General features: G+C 40.8%; 2 protein-coding genes across 2 annotated transcripts; both read left to right on the top strand.

Moving 5' to 3' along the window:
* Positions 1-2,226: 2,226 nt before the first annotated feature.
* On the top strand, positions 2,227-8,700 carry LOC308218195 (serpin B10-like; the record flags this gene model as incomplete). The annotated part of the gene is made up of 7 exons (XM_080611946.1): positions 2,227-2,394; positions 3,746-3,859; positions 5,511-5,645; positions 6,060-6,177; positions 6,552-6,694; positions 7,250-7,405; positions 8,296-8,700. The coding sequence occupies 7 exons, from the start codon at positions 2,227-2,229 to the stop codon at positions 8,698-8,700; spliced, it is 1,239 nt and encodes a 412-aa protein (XP_080468072.1).
* A 3,436-nt stretch (positions 8,701-12,136) lies between these two features.
* LOC308218193 (heterochromatin-associated protein MENT-like) lies at positions 12,137-19,685 on the top strand. The gene is made up of 8 exons (XM_080611944.1): positions 12,137-12,214; positions 12,984-13,160; positions 14,056-14,142; positions 14,531-14,668; positions 15,205-15,322; positions 16,026-16,168; positions 16,995-17,162; positions 18,289-19,685. Exons 2-8 carry the CDS (start codon positions 12,993-12,995, stop codon positions 18,697-18,699), a joined length of 1,233 nt encoding a protein of 410 aa, XP_080468070.1. The 5' UTR covers positions 12,137-12,214; positions 12,984-12,992; the 3' UTR covers positions 18,700-19,685.
* The last annotated feature ends 808 nt before the right edge of the window (positions 19,686-20,493 follow it).

Below are 20,493 nucleotides of genomic sequence, written 5' to 3'. Positions count from 1 at the left end.
GACTCATTCCTTATTACAGGGTCCTCTGTGCTAGCCACTGAGATTATAGTTTTAGTCCATGTTAAATGTATGCTTATAGGCAGAAGAAAGGTCTCAGAAAGCAGTTTATGCCAAGAAGATAGAGTTCATGAGTGAGTCTTGCTCAGTGTCGAGGAAGCAGCTGTGGAGGGACAAGTACCTCCTAATGAGGTCTTCAAGGTGGTATTATCAACAGTGCAGAGAGGTAAGGAATGAAACAAAGGGCAAGGGTAGGAATACACAGGGGTTTTCTAAGTTAGGGGTTAGAGAGGGGATGGACAGCTACAAAAAAGACAACAGAAGAGAAAACAGCATGACTGCAAGGAGAATCAGGAAAGGAGCTGTTTTAGTAGCCAGGACAAGGAAAAAAAAATAATTTGACAGAATATCCATTTATGGAATGGAAAATAAGGAATAGCTCTCTGAGGTGTTACACTGGTCAAACAGCAGCTTTCAGATTAAGGTGGGGAAATAGAAGCAGAAGAGAAATGAAGTCAAACCTAAGACCCACATCAGGTTCTAGTCACCAGTGATTAAAAAAGGAAAGGTCCTATGCCTGTTTCTCAACCTGCACTATCCCACAGTGACAACATTTCCCCAGTTGTACAGTCTTAGAATCCTCTGAGGTTAGCAAAATGCATTTTTCTAAAATAGAAACCGACCAGAAGTGACAAATACCTTGTCAATACGAAACAGACAATAGAAAAACTCAGACATAAGAAGTCACTGTCTTCTCTCTGCCTGTTCAGTTAATGTGTCTAATTTCAATGAGACGAATCATTAAAGAAGTATGTCAGCAACTGCAATTTTAAAACCCTCCAAACCACACAAAAAAAAAGTTGTTTAAAGTAGTGTGGGTTCAAGTTGTTACTAGCCTGTTGCCTGAAAGATGTTTATAGAAATACTTGTGCAGTCAGTTTTGTAAGTTTCTTGTGTGGTATCATTCTCACCATCACTTCACATCCTACTCTGAGATGATTCAGTTCTTCTGAATGTGGGATGTGGCTTACAGGGCATACAGTCATGAGTCATAAGAACTGTCCACTATAAATTTTCCCTACCCTTCATGTGAATTACAGAAACCTTAGAGACAACCAGAAGAGCAGCATTCTTCCCTGAACAAAATAAGGTACTGTAATGATTTCTGGAGATTATTTATTTCATATACTCTTGGATAGTGTTGCTTTGCTGACAAATGCATAGAAAAGAAAGGAACCAGAGATCTGAACTGGAAATTGAAAATGCTTGGGAAAGTGATTTACTTGCACAAGCATTGTCTAGAAGGTGGAAGTCTTATACAGGAAGAGCAATTTATTGTACAGAGTTCTATGATTTCTAGAGCTCACTGGCTAGCGTATCTATCATAGCAAAGTAAGAACCACTGTGTTTGCTTAAGTCAGCTAATTTGTTCTTGGGCTCTGTAGTTCTTGTGAACATCAGGTCAGCTCTTAGTTTGCAAGTTACTCAGGACACAAACTGTCTTTAATCTAAGGCCGTCTAGTCCCGGCCTAATGCTCTCAGCTGAGCCTGCAATGCAAATGACAAATAGCAATGTTTGTGACCTACCAAATATTGAAACTGTCCTGCAGAAGAACTGGGAAGCTAGGATCTGGGATAGCACTGTAAGACAGAGTTTCAGGACATTTTTGAAAGTCAAAATGGGAATGCTTATCATGCAAAAGTCAAGGCAATGCTTGCCCAAGCATTGGCAGGAATATTTTTTCCTAAGGAATATCCTAAAGGAATAGTTTGACTGTTACTGTTAACAGAACATTTGTTCACTACAGTTACGAGCATCAAAAGGCTCTTGCAGAAACTGAAGCACAAAAATTACCATAAAAGACAGTCTCTCAGTATCTACTAGCCCAGGCAGTGGAGAGTAGCATTACCAACTGTGGCTCCAAGATGCTGTAAAGGACAGTACAATAACTGTCCTGGTGAACAAATACAAAACAAGCTTGGAGGCTGATTTTCCCCTAACCTAAATGATAGCTGATGAGTGCCATCAGTGAAACAGGACATGCTAAACCTTGTCTGACTTTACAATGGTTAATCCTCCTCATTCCTAGTACAGATAAATACTTTTAGAAATCCTTTAAATCACAAAAGAACATTCAAAAACCAAAGAGAAACTTGCAGGCACATGTCAGTCATACTTAGTGGTTTGCTAATTGCATCTTTTCTCCCTTTCTGTGCAGGTTCGGAACAATGGAAGCTTTGAATAAAGCAAACACAAGCTTTGCTCTTGACTTTTTCAAACATGAGTGTGAGGAAGATGGTGACAAGAATATTTTGTTCTCCCCTTTGGGTATTTCATCAGCCCTGGCTACTGTTTATTTGGGAGCCAAAGGTAACACAGCAGATCAGATGGCAAAGGTGAGTCTGAGCTTCAAAAGGTAGCTGTCTGAAGGGGTTATCTCTTGGAGTAACTTTCTGTATGGAAGAAATTTATTGTGATGAAACAGAGGAAAGCCACAAGCAGAAAAATGAATCAAAACTCTACACACATATATGCTAGCTCCCATTTCACCCATGATGTGCACTGCAATGAATAGACCAGTTCTCTACTTACGCAGGTCAAAAAAATAGTCTACTCTAGCCTCTGGAAACAGGCCTCCTACAAATGAAAGAAGTGGCACTGATGACATTGTTTCCTTTCAGATCTCACCAGTAGGAAAAAGGGATTTTTATCCCAAAGATCAATAACTTGAGCACTCAGCAGGGAGCAGGAGACCTGGACTCTCCTACTTTGCCACAGACAATTTCCATCTCATGTCTCACCTCTTTGGAAATGACTCCCCACAAAAAGACTCTCTCCTATAGCTATTGTAAGTTTTGCACTTTGTAAAACATAAATAATAAATCCACTTTGCAAAACATAAAACATAAATCCACTTCCACCAGATCACAGAACAAACGTGGTGAGACTACAAGCCTTACTTTGGGGTATGTATTTTACAGGCAAAATCTGTAATCTGCTGAAATCCCTAAGTCATATTTGTGCAAATTTCATAGCTTCAGCAGGTGGCCGTGGGAACAACCTCAGTGCACAGTTATCTAGCTCCTATCGTAGGAGGTGAGGCTTGTGAGTTGCGATCTGCTAAAGCAGAAGTTGTCCAACCTGCTAAGGCAGATCTAACTTCTGATTTATAGGACAGAAGATGGCCGATAGCGTAACAGGGAAAGGGGCAATCTTCTGTTAAGAAGAAGGGAAAACAAACAAAAAAGGGGGCATAACTCTTCCAAAAAAATGTTCCAAGGCCGGATGCACCCTTTTGTAGCCTGGGTAAAGTGTACATGCTCAGAACAAGGTATTTAAGGCATGAAATTGCCTGCACTGTTTTTCATGCCTTCTGACACATAGCAGCACTACATTTAAACTTGTGCTTTGGTAGCCTCCACCGGGAGATAATTGGCTCTTCCCAGGTATTTACTGGTCAGCCCAGTGCATTCCTATCTAGAGGAATCTAACTCAAAGCAGGTAGATTCTTCTATATATGCCAGGTACATGAAAGTTTTGCCCTGCAGCCTTAGTGTGCTTTAGTGTGCACAGGCTGTTTTGTACACATGGACCTTGAGGCCTAACCAAAGATTTCATATTCAGTCAGGAATTGGTTGCCAATATGAATTGGTTTTCTTCATCACCACTCCCATGACATCACTGAAAGATTTTACTTCAATCACAGATTTTCTATCGTTGCATGTATTATTGCTTTTTCCACTATAGGTACTTCACTTTAACAAAGCTGAAGGAGCCAAGAATGTCACCACAACCATAAAAATGCAAGTCTTTTCCAGAATGGAAGAACGTCTAGCAAACCGATGTACCTGTTTCCAGAAGGTATCTCATCAAGTCTAGTGATCAAACTATGGGCATGGTCACATCTTCTCTTGCTTGTATTTTTCTTCCACATTTGCATTTGCATATGTTTGCCTTCCTCAGACGTAGTGTGCACAATTAATTGGTACAGCATCCTGTGATACCTTCACCTAATGCAATACTTACTACACACTTCCTCTTTTTAGGCAGAATTGCAAAAAGTAACCTCAAATTTGCAAAATTTAAAATTTAATGTTGCCATTCTCTGTCAATAGATCTGATCTTTTTCCTTTAGCCCTGAGAAGAGATCTCTTTCTCAAATTATTACTGTTCAAAAGCTAGCTATTTAGCAACAACATGAACAGGCATGGTTCCTATCTCAGAGAGCTAATCACAAGAACAGAGCTGCCATTCCACACATTTGATGGCAGCATCAAGACAACAGAAACCAGAACATTAACTTTTCCAGGCTACCTGTGCTTGATATGTTTCAGAAATTAAGTCTCCATTTCAGTTGAATAGTTAACAAAATAAATTAACATGGAATTTCCCAAGATAGAACAGTTGTCTGTAATAAGCCTTAGTGTAATGCAAATCATATTCCTGAGATATTTCTTTGACATACTGGCAGGCATCTTGTACCAAAGTATACACAATTTAACATAGCAGAAAAATATGGAAAAGCAAGTGCAATCCTGAGTTAGTAAAAGCTGTTTTTCCTCATTGACAATTCAGCCAAGGTGGTGTCAAGCTCTTCTCCCTGCTTTTTCCTGTCATCTTTCTTTGTGGGAGTAAGCCATTTCCCTGCAATCTGCCCACAAAGCCTCAGTGATGGCAAGTTCTGATGAATGGGCACTTGGATCTGCATCCCACAGCCAAACCCTGAGGTGGGAAGATTTATTTTAGGGGCTATGTCAACACTGCATGAACAGGAGAGGGATTGTTCCTCATGAGTAACGCATCCGAATTGTAAGAATTACAGAGTGCTGTCAGTAGGGCAAAGGAACTGTTCTAACAGTTTAGAAATGCAAGTGTCTGTTAATGCCTCTGATTCTAATGTAATGACAAGAAGAATACAGCACGGGTACAGATTTTTAGTTTACTAATTCACAGCTTAACTTCCTTGAGCTCATTTGAGAGTCTGTGCCCCATTCATTTAATCCTGTTATTCAATATAAAGAATTTACTGCAACATAAAACAAAACCCCAAAAAAACCCAAACAAACAAAAAAATCACAAAATATTAACATTAAGAGCAAGATTAAGAAATTTAGGGGCAAACTTTCCATGTAATACACTTGACTTTCATAAATGAAAGGAGTCACACAGCCACATCTTCATGCATCATTTAACAATTACAGTCTGTCTCATTCACTGGATATACTTAGTTTCACAATTCCACTTACAAACCCTTAAATGTTTTACATAGTTCAGGCTCTTAATGCTTGTATCTAGATATTTACAGTGTTAGTACCACCTCTGCAACTTTTAATACTTTCAAATGATTCTTTTAATAGCTGTTCAGTTTAGACCACCTCTTGCGTTACAGTACAGGTAACAGATCACCTGAATAGAAATACCTGGAGCTGTGTGAAGGAAAAAGTTAGAAATTTTGAACTATTTTACACAACAGATGGATAATGTTTTTTTTTTTTTTTTCCTTTTCTTCAAGACAGAAATTGGCAAATCGGATAATATCCATACTGGGTTTAAAGCACTCAACTTTGAAATCAACCAACCCACTAAAAATCATCTCCTTAAAAGTGTGAACCAGCTATATGGAGAAAAATCGTTGCCTTTCAGTAAAGTAAGTAGCCCATTTATTCAGATTATGCTGTGTCATTTAACCTTTATGATCTATCTGTGAATAGATGCCATAAACCATACGATCTAAAATGTTTTCATTACATCTGCAAGTCATGTTGTTGTCCTTAACATAAATGTTTTCTATGAGAGTTTTCCCAAGACACTGGACACTAAAATTTTAGTTTTATCGGATGTGTATCTGATTTCAGAATAATTTTCAGATGTAGTTAGGTAAGAGTGGTTTAGAACATAAATTGTGTATTTAAACTAAAAAATAATTTTTCCCTTTGACAAAATGCTGTGCTTGTAATCTAGGTAATTTTTAAATGTTTTCTCCCTGTTTGGTTGTAGCTATTTATTAGCATTCATATTGGCAGGCAAGACAGATAAGACAGGTTTCTGTCTTGCACTGCAGGAATATTTACAGTTAGCCAAGAAATACTACAATGCAGAGCCACAATCAGTTGACTTTGTGGGAGCAGCAGATGAAATCAGAAGAGAGATCAACTCCAAAGTCAAACACCAGACTGAAGGTAAGCTCCAGCCTCTCTCCTCACAGTTAAAATGCTACTTTGGCATTGAGCAAAGTTTCTGTATCCAAGGGGCCTAAAGCAGGTAAACCATTCACCTCAGAAAGGTAAATCAGATCAGTTTTCCTAAAGTAGTCATCCACTGACAAGCCCTTACAAAAATCAGTGTCCTCCATCTCAATATGGGAGCAATGTGGCTTACTCTTCTTTACAAATCAAGATTATCCCCGTAATCACATATTTGTGAATAATCTCAAGCTGGATGCATGCCATATCAACCCTTAGAATTTCCCCGGCTTATATCCATAAAAACTTTGCCAACACTCACACTGAAACAGTAAAACTGCACTGATGTGTTAATGTCCTGTTTTCTCTAGGTAAAATTCAAAATCTGCTGCCTCCTGGATCCATAGATTCACTCACCAGGCTAGTCCTGATAAATGCACTCTACTTCAAAGGAAACTGGGCAACAAAGTTCGAAGCTGAAGCCACCAGGCAAAGGCCTTTCAAAATAAACATGGTAAGGGAATATACTGCCCTATACCCTACACTGCAGGTGGAAAAAACAAAAAGATGGGGAAGAGGATTTCTGTCAATCTTTAAAACCATGCAGCATTAAAATTATTTCATTTAAAGCATACAGTTTATTTTCCTCACCACACATCAGCACAAAGACTGCACACACATACTGGCACCTGAGCCACAAGTAAAATTGTCAGATACTGACTTGAAATAAGCTTCCCTTCTCCAAAGGCAGAGAAGACAAAGAGGTGAACAAAACTGCATGGGTTTGTTCTTTACATTTTCATTTTTAACAGTACAAAAAAATCAGAGTGGAATACAGATTCCTGTAATGGGTGTGAGCTGAGACAGTTTAGATGGACTGACTGCCTAGCTTCCATGGCCAGGGGTCCTCTGCAGATCCTGTGTCCTACCATTTGGAGCCATAAGGATGTCTCAGCACACTGGCAGCTTGTACAGTAAATATAACAAACCTCCACTGTGCTACTTTAACTCAGTCCGTTACTGTTTAGTCAGAGTACAAATGGCAAACATTTAATTTGATCTGTTGCAGCATACAACTAAACCAGTGCCCATGATGTACCTGAGTGATAAGTTTAACTGGACCTACGTAGAATCAGTCCAGACTGATATTCTTGAGCTTCCATATGTCAACAATGACCTCAGCATGTTTATCCTTCTACCAAGTGACATCACTGGCCTACAACAGGTAAAGCAACTGAGAACATAAGTAATGTGAAAAATCAAGAACGTTATTATTTAATTTATGAATGTGCAAGGTAAAAGACGAGGATGCAGTCATGTTTCTAGGAAGAAGGGTACTGATCAGGCTCAAGGAAAAGCAAATGCCAGACGTGGTCTAGCACTGTGAACTTGAACATCTTGGAGCGCAGATTGGATTTCTTACTCTTGATAGCTGGCACTTCTGTGGTTCCTAATGTTGACCAGTCTTAGAAACAAGTAACCCAAACTCCACCAGACTGTCTCCTCTTTCAGCTGAACAAAACTGAGGACATCTAGTCAGCCCTGCTGAGATCCACTGTCTGTATTCATTCAAACAGATATGTTTTCACTCCAAAAAAATCCCAATTAAACCACAAACTGGGCAGCCTTCATTACTTTCCAGGGTGTCCAGAGCTAATACATATGGACACTGCCACCTTCTGTAAGGAGACAGATGCTGCCTTTTGATAACAAACTAACTAAATTCTCATTCACATTAGTGGCTGTTCTGCAGATGAAAAGCACTTTTTAGTAAATTCTAAAATGTAGGGAATACAGAAATGTAAACAGACTACTGAGAAACTGCTACAAATCAACCAGCCTACTGTTACTTGACACTGATGTTTTTGTTTTAGAACTATTTAACCCTGTCATATTCCCTGACAATTACTGAAACCAGTTAAACTACTGCATTGACCTGCTGTAGAACAACATATTCCTTCAGCCAGAAAGATCTCCAGATTGGTCTTTCCCTACTTTTTTTCTTACACTCTTACAAAAGCTTGTAAAGGTCTCCCTTTAAGAGAAGAAATAGCCCTTAGAGCACAAGTGTTCGAATACATTTTAATTGTCTGATTCTCTTTTTATTAACTGCAGCTAGAAAGAGAATTGACTTTTGAAAACTTGTCTGCGTGGACGAGCCCTGAACTGATGGAGAAAATGAAAATGGAAGTTTATTTGCCCAGGTTCACGTTAGAGGAGAAATATGACCTCAAATCTACTTTGAGCAGGATGGGGCTACAAGACGCCTTCATTGAAGGTCAAGCTGATTTTACAGGAATGTCAGAAAATGGTGATCTGTTTTTGTCACAAGTTTTACACAAGTGTTATCTGGAAGTCAACGAAGAAGGCACAGAGGCAGCAGCTGCCAGTTCAGCAACACTGGCATCACGAAGTCTTGGTGCTACTGTTATTTTTGTGGCAGATCACCCTTTCCTCTTCTTTATTAGGCACAACAAGACCAAAAGTATCCTCTTCTTGGGAAGATTCTTTTCCCCATAGAAACTCAACGTTTGTTAAACAGACTCTTACAACAACAATGAACAACCTGCACAACATGAAGAGCATCTCTGTAGTCTGTGCACTTCTTAATTTTCCTGTACTGTTGACAAATCTCCCAATGTTAGAAGAGAGCACATATGGAAAATAATCTGGAATTCATGCCTCTTGCTCATTTTCCTAGCCAAAGAATCTCAAAATGCTAGCACTACACTATAAGCTCCAAACCGTGCACAGAACAGCGCACTTTCTGAACCAGAACTGCCACAATGCAGAACATACCAAGTTCTGATCTAAACCAGTAATTCCAAACACACTTGCTTTGGTACCTAAGAAGAAAATAACCAGGAAAAACTCATTGCTGCGAAAGGCTGTTGCATCTCTATTAGTTTCAGCTCACTGAGCTGATCATCCCATGACAGCTACCTTACCACATTCTTGCCAGTTTTATACCCGCTTTGCAGCCTGGCACAGTTGACAATGAAATAAACCTGCAAAATCCTGTATTCTGATGGTGCTTCTTTCTTGCACACAAAGGGGCTAACACATGTGCTTTCTAATCTCTGCCCCACAGCAACTGGAAAATATTTAACAACACTGTAGAACTGGAACAAAATAAAACACGTGTCTTGAAACCTTCTGCTTTGTAACCTTTTATGCATTTAATGCTGTTGCCAGCCCAGCACCCCACTGCTTTACCATCATTTTGCTTTGCCACTTATTTCACCAGTTTCAGGTAAGATCGAATTAGACAATCAAGCCTTTAATACTGACTCCCTAAGAGCTTTCTGGAAGATTACATGCTGTCCTGGGTTCAGCTATAACATGTATTTTTCTCCTTCTTAGTAGCTGGTGCAGTGCTGTGTCTTTTACTTTTCAGTCTGAGAACAGTGCTGATAACACCGATGCTTTTAGTTGTTGCTAAGTAACACTTGTCCCGATCGAAGACAAGGCTCATGCTCTGCCAGTGAGGAGGGGCACTGGAAGCTGGGAGGAAGCAGAGGCAGGACACCTGACCCAAACTAAACAAAGGGGTATTCCATACCACAGCATTCCATGCCCAGTATAATAACTGGGGGCAGTTACCTGGAAGGGCTAGATCGCTGCTCGGATCTGGCTGAGTATCGATCAGTGGGTGGTGAGCGGTTGTATTCTCTTCCCTCGTTATTTCTCTTATCATTATTATTATTGGTGGCAGCAGTAGTGATTTGTGTTATACCTTAGTTACTGGACTGTTCTTATCTCAACCTGTGGGAGTTACATTTTTTCGATTCTCCTCCCCATCCCTCCGGGAGCGGGGGGAGGAAGGGTGGGCAAGTGAGCAAGCGGGTGCATGGCTCTGGGTTACCAATTGGGCTTAAACCGCAACACATTTCAGAACATATTTAATCCCATCACAGCCCTTTCTCCTAAGACAGTGTCTTAATCAGTCATGCATGTATGTAGGGGATGCTCTTAACTCTCTGAATTCACAACAGAGAGCAAAGGACTGCGTCTTTTACAGGACTTGCATACTGCAACAGCATCTTATTAGAAACATCTCTTCTTGGGATGGCAGGACTCCCTTTTCCTGACAGAGAGCAGACTGCTGACTGTCACTGAGTCCTTTTTATTTTCTTCATGAGGCTAGCTGCTTCCAGGGCTCCTTCTAGCTCTGCTTCCCAAATAGGAAACAGCATAGGAGAAGTGTTGTGAATCAAGTGCTTAATTCTATCCCCATACCACCTCAATAGCACTACCTCTGTCTCAGCTGTGAAACATGATACAGGACCCCTTTGCGTTCAGATGCTATTCTGCCATGCCGTGCTTCACCTAGTGCAAGTGCTTCACATTACCATGGCCAAGCCTCTTAAGCACTTCCTGATGTGCCTCAGGAATAAAGACAGGAAAGCCACAGCTGGGAGGCCAAGGAGGAGCATAACCATGACAACAATCACCCAAACCAAATCATAGGCTATTAAAAACAATGGAAACATGAGTCAACCTTTTTCTCTCCTTCAACTATTTTAAGCCTGGTTGCAAAGATGACAGCTAATGTCCTCTTGGCAGTGCTAGATCATTACTTATGGCAATGGCCACAACACTTGAGCAGCACAACAATGTGAGCTGCACGTTAGGGAAAACTTTTTCCCCAAGTGAGCAGCACAGCACTAGAGAAGGTTGCCTAGAAAGGCTCCAAGCAGGAAGTTGGCCTCTGGATGTCCCTTTCAATTAACGTGTGATTTCCTCTATCTTGTCAACAGCCATTCTGCCTTGCCACCTCCCTTTTTCATCCTGCCTGGCATTCTTGCACCTTGACTAGCAAAGAGAGCTAGCTTGCTCATCCTCAGCATACATTTTTGGGACTTGGAGCCTCCCAGTTTGGGGCTTGGCCTTTCCCACTACCTAACCATTCAGCTGACCTTTCTGTTATCCTGATTTCTTGAGGACTTACTCATCATATTAAACATTTGTTTAATTTCTGTCATTTCTTCATTGTCTTGCACAACACTGATTTCTGCCACTTTTTACAAGACTTGACCCACTCTGTTCCTGTAATCAGGCTTACAGTAAAATGCTTAGCACACAGTACAGTTTCCTTCCCTTCCTCCATTTCCCTTCCCCTGTCACTCAGGGTCTTACACTTGTTGCCATCACCTTCTCCTTCTTCCACCACCCAACAGCATCCTGTCTCTTTTCTGGGCCTGCAGAGTGACAACTACTGTGCCATGTTTGCCCTCATTGTATTTTTGCACTCCAACCTTGCTCAAGCCCTCCCAGTGGGGTTATTTTAGTCCTTGCCCTCCTTCACTACCTGCAAGTACTGTGCACTAACTCAGTGCTTTGTAGCTTTTCTCTCAAATGATTCCCAGCCATGGCTGCAATGAGATTTCTTCAGCTCATAACCAGTGGGATGTCCATCCCTTACCTGAATGGTCCTTCATGGCCTTGCCTCTATGTTCTTAATTATCTCCAGTCTGAATTTGGATTCCCTGTGTCTAAACCAATCATTAAGCTTGACATTTTATGCTGACGTACCACATCTGAAACCCAGGAGTCACAGCTGCACAAAGCTGCAGAGGAGAATCAGGCCTACAATACCTGCTTATATTCAAAATTAAAAAGCAAGCATTCTAGTTGTGCAACCTTTTTACTAGTTGTTTATTTTAAACAACAGACCAGCTACCTTCAGTTATGTCCACAACACCAGAAGACCATTCGAACAGTCGAACTGTTCTGCTATCCTGTCAGTAGACTATCATGGTGTAATAACAGAGGTGAGATCTTAATTCCATTGTCCTTTTGAAATGTCTAAACATGAAAAGTGACAAGGCCAACAAAGAGGACAAAATTACGTAAGGTCTTTTGGGGATGTGGTAAAAAGGAGCTTTGCGTAGGCGGAAACAACCTGGATGGAGGGGAGAAGGAAAGGGAGGTGCAAGCGGTACTATATTTCTAAGTGCATTACTTGCTTAACACACAAACACGGAACCTGACTGAGGACAAGACATAAGTCTTCTTTCTCACAGGATCAGAGGTAAATATTTAGACCAATTTAAGTAACTTTTCTGATACTTTTAAGAAACAATCTGTGGCTTGTATGGCTGTATAAGTAATTTAAAATGTACCACTGCTATAGTGCATTATTCTATACTAACATTTTTCTAGATGTCATCCCTTAGAGAATATAGATCTCTGAGGCTAAGGAAAAATGCTAATTTGGGGCATAACATCACAAGAAGGGAAGTTTTCTTAGGGCAGTAACTGTCCTACTAATTAAAACCTTCAGTTTGCAATGGTTTGCAACCAAACACTTGATAAATACCTGCAGACTTCAGAGATTGTCCCATAATTTCTGTTGTTCCATTCCATAGATATAAATCTTAATAATAATAATAATAGTAACAACAACAATAACAACAATGACAACATTTCTGATCTCTTAACTGGAAAACATAAGGCAGGCACTATTGAGCAGATAGTTTGAAGTCTGAAATACTCATAACCTCAAGGAATCTGACAGTTTCTGGGAAAAATAAAATCGCTGGAACGTACAGGAGGGGTGGTAGGTAAACATCATGAGTAAAACTCCATCAATCTAAAAGCAAATACCCGAATAGGTAGCTGGGCAGGAAAAGCACATGAGCCTAAGAGTTATGCCTAAATTCTTTCCCATACAACTAGGCTATTAATTTTAGTGGGTGCCAAGGCATTGTGTTGCACATATAACATTTCTCACTAATATGCACTGTGTATGTAATTTTAAACATTCAAATAGTACAATTCTGTCTCTTGCCTCTTTCCAGGTTGCAGCAATGGAACTGGTCTCAACATCAGTTGGCAAGCTTACAGTTGATCTTTTCAACAAGCTGAATGAGGCCAACAAGGGCAAAAACATTTTCTTTTCCCCCTGGAGCATATCATCTGCTCTGGCTCTGATGTACCTGGGTGCAAAAGGCAATACAGCAAAAGAGATGGCAGAGGTAGGTTGCTCTATGAAGCATACATCCCACATGATACCTGGCTCCTACAATGGCTTGCAAAATTTAGCGCTACATAGAAAAAATTGCCACCACAATGACAAGGAACCAAAGCAGCCCAGAGAATGAATCAAGTGAACGATAAATTTTACTAATTTCATAGCAGATCCCCCACTTCTCCACTAAGAGAAAGCGTCCTGTGGGTATCACACACTGAGCACAGGGGTTCTCTAATTCATCCTGTGATTCTATGATTCTGTCACAGATGGGATATTCCCTTTAAGAAGCAAAGAGGTGGTTCCAGTAGCTCCTAACTGCCAGGAGGTTGCAGATCCCAGCACCCTCCCTCTCTCTCCTGTCCAGGATGATTTTCAAGATATTCTATCTTGATTTATGCTTTCCTAAACAACTGCCTGACAATCCAGCAGGAAAACAAGAAGGGCTTTGGTATCTCCACATTCTCTGACCCAATCCTTCTTACTATCTGGCATATTGCTGGCTCAAAGGGGATGTTCAGCACTGCCCAGGACTCTCCTCTGTGTCAGCACATTCTCATTCCAATGCCTTAATACCATTATCTTGAGTAGAACCATTTTGGGTTTGCACAAACACACTGCTATTGCTGAGAGCAACAGCTGTGGAAGGGAATTCAGCCTTGCAGTGTGCAGACAGAAGCACTGTGTCGATGCTGTGGGAGGGGAGCTGTGCTACCCATTCTTACTCTGTGGGATTTATGTGTACTACAGCTTCAGCATCCCTTTGATTAGTCACCTAAGCACCAGGTAGCACAATGAGTTATCATAGGGAGCAAAAGAAGACAACCATTTGATCCCCATTTGGCTTTAAGTCACACCAGTTCCTTCTGCCTGTTTCTCACCTTCGGAAACTCTGCTTGCAGGTTCTTCATTTCACTCAAGCAGCAAGATCTGAAGGCTCTTCTTCTGTGGCCAGACCTTCTCGGGGGAGACCAAAGAGAAGAAAAATGGTATCTATCATAACTGAAATCCCAAGATAAAGAAACTTGAGCATCAAAATATCCAAACACAGCTTTGGAAGTCTCATGTTTCTTGACTGTCCCCCTCTTAAAATTACAAACCCCAACATACTTCACAACAGATTCAGGTTCAGTTCCTTTCAAGCACTCAGATTCTGAGAAGCATGGAAAGGCAAGTCATTGGGATAATCTGGAAGGTTTGCTATATGACAAATCAGTTAATCCAGCCATAAAGAAAGCCCTGCAAATAGCAGTGATGGTAAACTTAGAAAAATAAAGAGAGTGAAACCCAAATCCCTCTCCCACATACATCACTTAGTGTGTTTTGAAAACTTCATTAAAAAATGCAATTTCTCAATGTATGGTTTCTCTTTCCAAGGATCCTGAGCACAAGCAAGCTGAAGATATCCACTCTGGCTTCAAAGAGCTCCTGACTGCCATCAACAAACCCAGAAGCGCTTACTCACTGAAAACTGCCAACCGCATTTATGTGGAAAAAACTTTTACGTTATTGCCTGTAAGTTAACTCTCAGACAGGAGCAAGAAAAAGTGCAAAAAATATTTCTCATTTTAATTGTCTGCCATTAATAGATCAGGTTTGAAGCTGTCCCTGAGTACTGTAACTAAGAGCCCTGGAATCCAGTGATACACTTATCTGGAAAATACCAGTTGGTTAGCTCATAGTATTTAAGGATGCACCGCCCTTTGGCTATAGGGTAGGGATGCCTTTTCATGCAACATGTTTTTATCACTGGAACCCCCAACATATACAATTATAAACGAGGCATTAAAATAAGCATATCCATGGGATGTGCACAGTCTTCCTTCTTTTTCCAAATGAAAGTGGGAACAAAAGAAGAGAATATTCTCTCCTTTGGTTATTCCTTAACTGTTAACTTGTAGTCTAACAGAGAGTAACAAATAAAAGCCTGCAGTATTCTCGGCTCAGAATCTATCAAGAAGTCCAAGAGCGAAAAAATTCACTTTGGGACTGAAAAATCCAGTACAGTATAGAACTTGCTTCTTTTTACGTGTGTGTGTTTTATTTTTCAGGTATACATACAACTCAGTAAGACCTACTACAAAGCAGAGCCACACAAGGTTAGCTTTAAGACAGCACTGGAACAATCCAGAAAGGAAATTAACACTTGGGTTGAAAAACAAACTGAAGGTAAGCTGAACCCAACCCAACATTTTTCCTCTCTTATTAAGTCAGCCTGCCATTTGCTTTGGGCAGGTGCCCTTGCTTCTCCACATGCTTCTGCTGCAGCAGCAGCCAGGTCACGCCTTGCAATGTGGACAGTGAGCAGAGACGCAGTGGGAGGACAGAGAAAGAGCAGCACATTTAAGCAGCTTCAGATACCCGATCCAGACCTCAGTGAGCTCCCTGAGGAGACTCCCGTGAGTTCTGCTGTGCTGTTCATCAGCTGGTCCTCAAGCACAGCTGCTGCCCTGATGCTGCACCCATGCATCACAGGCAGAGAAGGAAGAGGAGAGAAACACCTCTGCCTGCCAGTGTACTCCAAGGCAGGTGGGAATGCCTACTCAGCTGTACCATTCTGCACCAGCTAGAGGTGCTGGCCTTCTTTTACCTGGTGTAACAAGCTGGTGAGACAGTATATGGCTTCCTGCTTCTAGCTGCTTGCCATGAAGCTTTTCTGGGGAAGGAGTCAATCTCTGTCAGCTAGCCAGGAGAATCAAGCAGCAAACAGCTTTAGAAACTTAAACACGCTAATTGATTGATGTCAGGGGAGTATTTTAAGGAGTACGAGGCATGGACTTTTTCACTAAGGAGCTGAATTGAGAGAAAAGCCAGTAAAACATATCCTCACTGTGTTACACTAGAATAAAACTGACTCTTCCAATTTCAAAAGGCAAAATCAAGAATTTGCTGAGTCCACGAGATGTGGCAGTGTCCACAAAGCTGATCCTAGTAAATGCTGTTTACTTCAAGGCAGAATGGGAAGTGAAATTTCCGGAAGGGAATACAGTTTTGCAACCCTTCCGACTGAGCAAGGTAAGCTTCTTCAGTAACCTTCTTACTGTAAACAGCCTGGTGACAACAGCTACTGCTGAAATCTTTCGATTTCATAAGTCTTTTAGGTATCCCTGTAGTAACTAGGCTGCCTGTAAAAAGCTGGTTACAGCAAAATGTGTGAGTGCTCAGCTCACTGCAACATCAAGATGCTGCTCAGGTAAATGTTAACGAGGTCCAGGTAACAGCTACCATTTCCAGAAGCACTAGAGTCACTTAAGACTTTTTTTAAAGCAGTGCTAAAAGGGCTAGATTGTAAAAACCCTGCTACCCTGAACGAAGGGCTGCAGATGTTAAGAGAGGTTACATACTCCTGCGAAGGTAACTGCTTTCCAGGAATATTCCTTTCTATGAGCCCCTTTGCTCAGATAATAGTGTCACCTCCTATTAAGGGCTGTGACATAAAGAGCAAACAGCTCTTTTTATTGCCAGAGAGGGGGCTACAGAAGAAGTGCACAAAACTCATCCTCTTAAACCATAGCTGTTTCCCTGTTGCAGTGTTGAAAGACCATATCCCATAGCTGCTCCATCCCCCTAATCACTGCAGACATTTCTAACTCTCTTGTGTGGGCTGCTGTGCATGTTTTGAGAAGAAAAGAAAAATCAGTCAGTTCAGCCCCCAGCAAAATATTCTAGGACAAACACCAAGACAAGAAATATTGTCTAGTCAAGAAAGGCTTTGGAAATTAATAACAAATCACTGTTGTAAAAGCTGCTTACAAAAGTGTCTTCTCCCTCCACTGCACTGAGTCACCATCATCCTTCCTTTCAAGAAATTATTTCTTACTTATAAATAAATACTTCACAGAACAAGACCAAGCCTGTGAAGATGATGTGCACAAGAAATACATTTCCAGTTCTCATCATGGAAACACTGAACTTCAAAATGATTGAGTTGCCATACCTGAAACATGAACTCAGTATGTTCATCCTCCTTCCTGATGACATCAAAGACGCCACTACTGGTCTTGAACAGGTAAAAAAGTATGCTACATCCATTTTGTATCACCACTCAGCCATAAAATAAAAAAAAGACAGGCTGGCAGCTGTACTTTGCCCTCTGAGGAAATGCTCTTTGATCTCCTCAATAGCTGAATGAATTTCTTTTAATACTTATCTAATGCCAAGAAGGTCCTCCACAGTGAGTGCACTTAGTTTGGTAATAACTGAAAGCAGTTGACACTGTGCACAATCAGATGCTTAGCTCTTTACAGTCCCATGACTGACACCCAATCCCACATGATCTGTAAGGGTTAAATCTCCTTTCAGTGCACATTCAGAAGCGACAGTACTGTACAAGTAGTCATAGCTTCCTCCTGAGATAACAGACACCTGTCCTCCATGACCTGGAAGTTTACTACCCATCTTGTTCTCATTCTGTTTGCCACACACACATTTGTTTGCTGCCTGAAAAACTAGGATTTTGATGTGACTGATTTGCTATGATAATAAGATCTCCCACTGTAGTTATTACAATTGCAAGACATTAAAATTCTTGGCCATTGCTCTCCTTCTTTTGATCTGAGCTGAACCCTGGTAACGTAAGGCTGAGGACAGAGAGTGGCAGTGAAAGATTTCGCTGGGATCAGTCTGCTTTAAAATTGCCAAGGAAATAGTTGCAATATTAACACTTGTTTCTATGGAACTGGACCAAACCATTTGCTACACCGCTGGCAATATCCTAGCAATTTTCTTCACACCTGCACTGAATTTAAAGACAGTGACATGGTTTAGTGGTGGACTTGGCAGTCTTGTGGTAAATGTTGGACTTGATGATCTTAAAGGTCTTTTGCAACCTAGCTGATTCTATGAAAGAACTGCCTTAGGGGATGCCAGCTGTTGAGTGCCCTGTCTTTTCTTTTGCAAGGAATTTTGGAGAAGTGGTTCTCAAAACTTTACAGCATTAAGTCTCAGGTATTTGTTGCACACCTTGCCTCTGATAATCAGAGAAACCAATCTATATTTCATGCTTTCAGCTAAATGCTATATTTGCCATTTAAAGATTGTTACATTCACTAAATTGTCATGAAATGGACTAATTCATTGTTAGAAATTTTTTTTCCCTTGTAAACATCAAATTCCTTCTCTTTCTTAAATGATAGCTGGAGAGAGAACTGACGTATGAGAAGCTGTCCGAATGGACTGATTCCAAGAAGATGACTGAAACTCTCGTGGATCTGTACCTACCTAAGTTCACACTGGAGGAGAAATACGACCTCGGTGATAGTCTGGGCAGCATGGGAATGCACAGTGCCTTAAGCAGCAATGCTGATTTCAGTGGAATGGCTGAGAAGGGTGATGTGTTCATCTCCAAAATTCTTCACAAGTCTTTTGTTGCAGTTGATGAGAAAGGCACTGAGGCAGCTGCTGCTACTGTAACTGTAACAGTATCAAGTCCACCGTTTGGCCATGTTCTGAAATTTAAGGCTGACCACCCTTTCCACTTCTTCATCAGACACAACAAATCCAAGAGCATCCTCTTCTTTGGCAGATTCTGCTCTCCCCTAGAATGAGTTATTACTTGCTCCTAGACAGCACCCTGCATTCCACTGTTCAATGGAAAAATATGAACTGCCTTGTTAAAAGCTCAACCTTAAGCCATGTAGCCATATGTACTGAAAGTGTATGCTCTTTTTCTTCCTTCCCAAGTAAGGAGGAACCCAGAAACCACCCTGTGCCTCAAAGACCACCCTTCTACTGCTCCTAATTGTCCTAATCTGACAGCCCTCCACAGAAAACAAAGTGCAGAGTTTTGCTCCCTTACATCAAATCTGCTCTTCTTTCTTTGTTATTTGAGAGTAAGGTGGAGCCATAAAAGCTCTCTGCACACAGGCTTTCACCCAGCCTTATGCCAAATCTGACTTCAAGGGAAATGCAGTTCACCCTCTTGAATGTCCCAGAGAGGAAAATCAGATTGTTGGAAATCAAAACAAACAAACAAAAAAATACAAACCCAGAATAATCTCAAAATACCCCTTATCTTCTCCTGTCTTACAACACATATATAGAAACATTACATTCCTCCTCTCCTGCCCCTGAAGCTTCATGAAAAAACAAGGCAGTGAAGGCAAATAGTCCAGCCCTTAACATTTAATTGTTAACTTCTAATCTTCTTGCATTTTTCCTCATTTTTCTCAACTTTGTAGTTTAAGGTTGCTGAGAGTTCCAACCAGAAAAATGCTAAGGAAACTATGAGCAACATGCTTTTTTGCTACTTCTTATTGATACGCAATCCAAAACATCAGAATTCAAACCTCCTCCCTCTTTTTAATTTTACCTAATTATACCTGTTTCCTGGTTAATATCTGCACGGTTTCCTTGCTATCTGTATTTTTGACCAGTATATGATTAGTAACTTATGAGTGCATCTTAGCAAAGATAGTCATAGTATTGATAGAAACACCAGTGAGATTTTGATTGATGCTTTATTTCATAATTTTACCATGACCTGCATTTAATACAATAAATTAACCCGGAGTTGTGTTTGTGTTATTCAGGACACTGACTTATCTGGTTCTTTTAAAGCATCCTGTAAGGAGCATGGCTAGAGCATGTTTCCACTCTTGCCATTCCAAGTCAACCACCACATCATCCCAATTGACAAAACTGAGGCACTTTAATACAGTAGTGTCTTACTTCCACTAGGCTTCAAACAGCCCCCAAAACAGTTATTCAAGATGTTATTCTAGGCATTTACTAAACATATCTGTCACAACACACTATTAATAAAAAGCATGACTAGAGCCTATAGCCTAGAAGAGCACCTTCCAAACATCCCTTTCATCCATGTATAACAGTGAACAAGCAATGCTGTACTGGCAACACTGGTTCCTTCCACTGGCTTAAGAGGGCAGCAGTTGTGCCTTCCTGTGTCCATAAGGAATAGCAAAAAGTTCTGTAGCCATTGTGGGACGCTAACCACACATCAGATAACATTATCTAAGGCAAGATGTGAATATAGGAGGGAGTTTCTGTGAAAACATTTACTCTCAGCAAAATTCCACCTATAATTACAACTCACTTCACCTCCACTAAAGGTATTCTACTTGAAATACATCTCCACCCAACAAAATATACCTGTATCTTCTTCCCTGTACAAAGTGCTGCTTCTACAGTCAGTGGCCTCCCTTGTCTGCAACCCTCAGGTCAGGGTTCAGCTGTCTGTCACCAAGGACCTAACTTGATGCAGCCCAGTTTTGTGTTATTGACTCAGCTTTACTAAGAAGTTTGTTGTTTAAGTATCGAAAAGCACACAAGTGAAGGCTATGTAAAATAGAAAAGTAAAAACACACCGAAGTTATTGTCAG

The sequence above is a fragment of the Psittacula echo genome (assembly GCF_963264785.1).
Source record: "Psittacula echo genome assembly, chromosome: 2".
Lineage (NCBI taxonomy): Eukaryota > Metazoa > Chordata > Aves > Psittaciformes > Psittacidae > Psittacula > Psittacula echo.
Note: the sequence above shows the minus strand (reverse complement) of the source record. Positions and strands in the feature narration are given on the sequence as shown.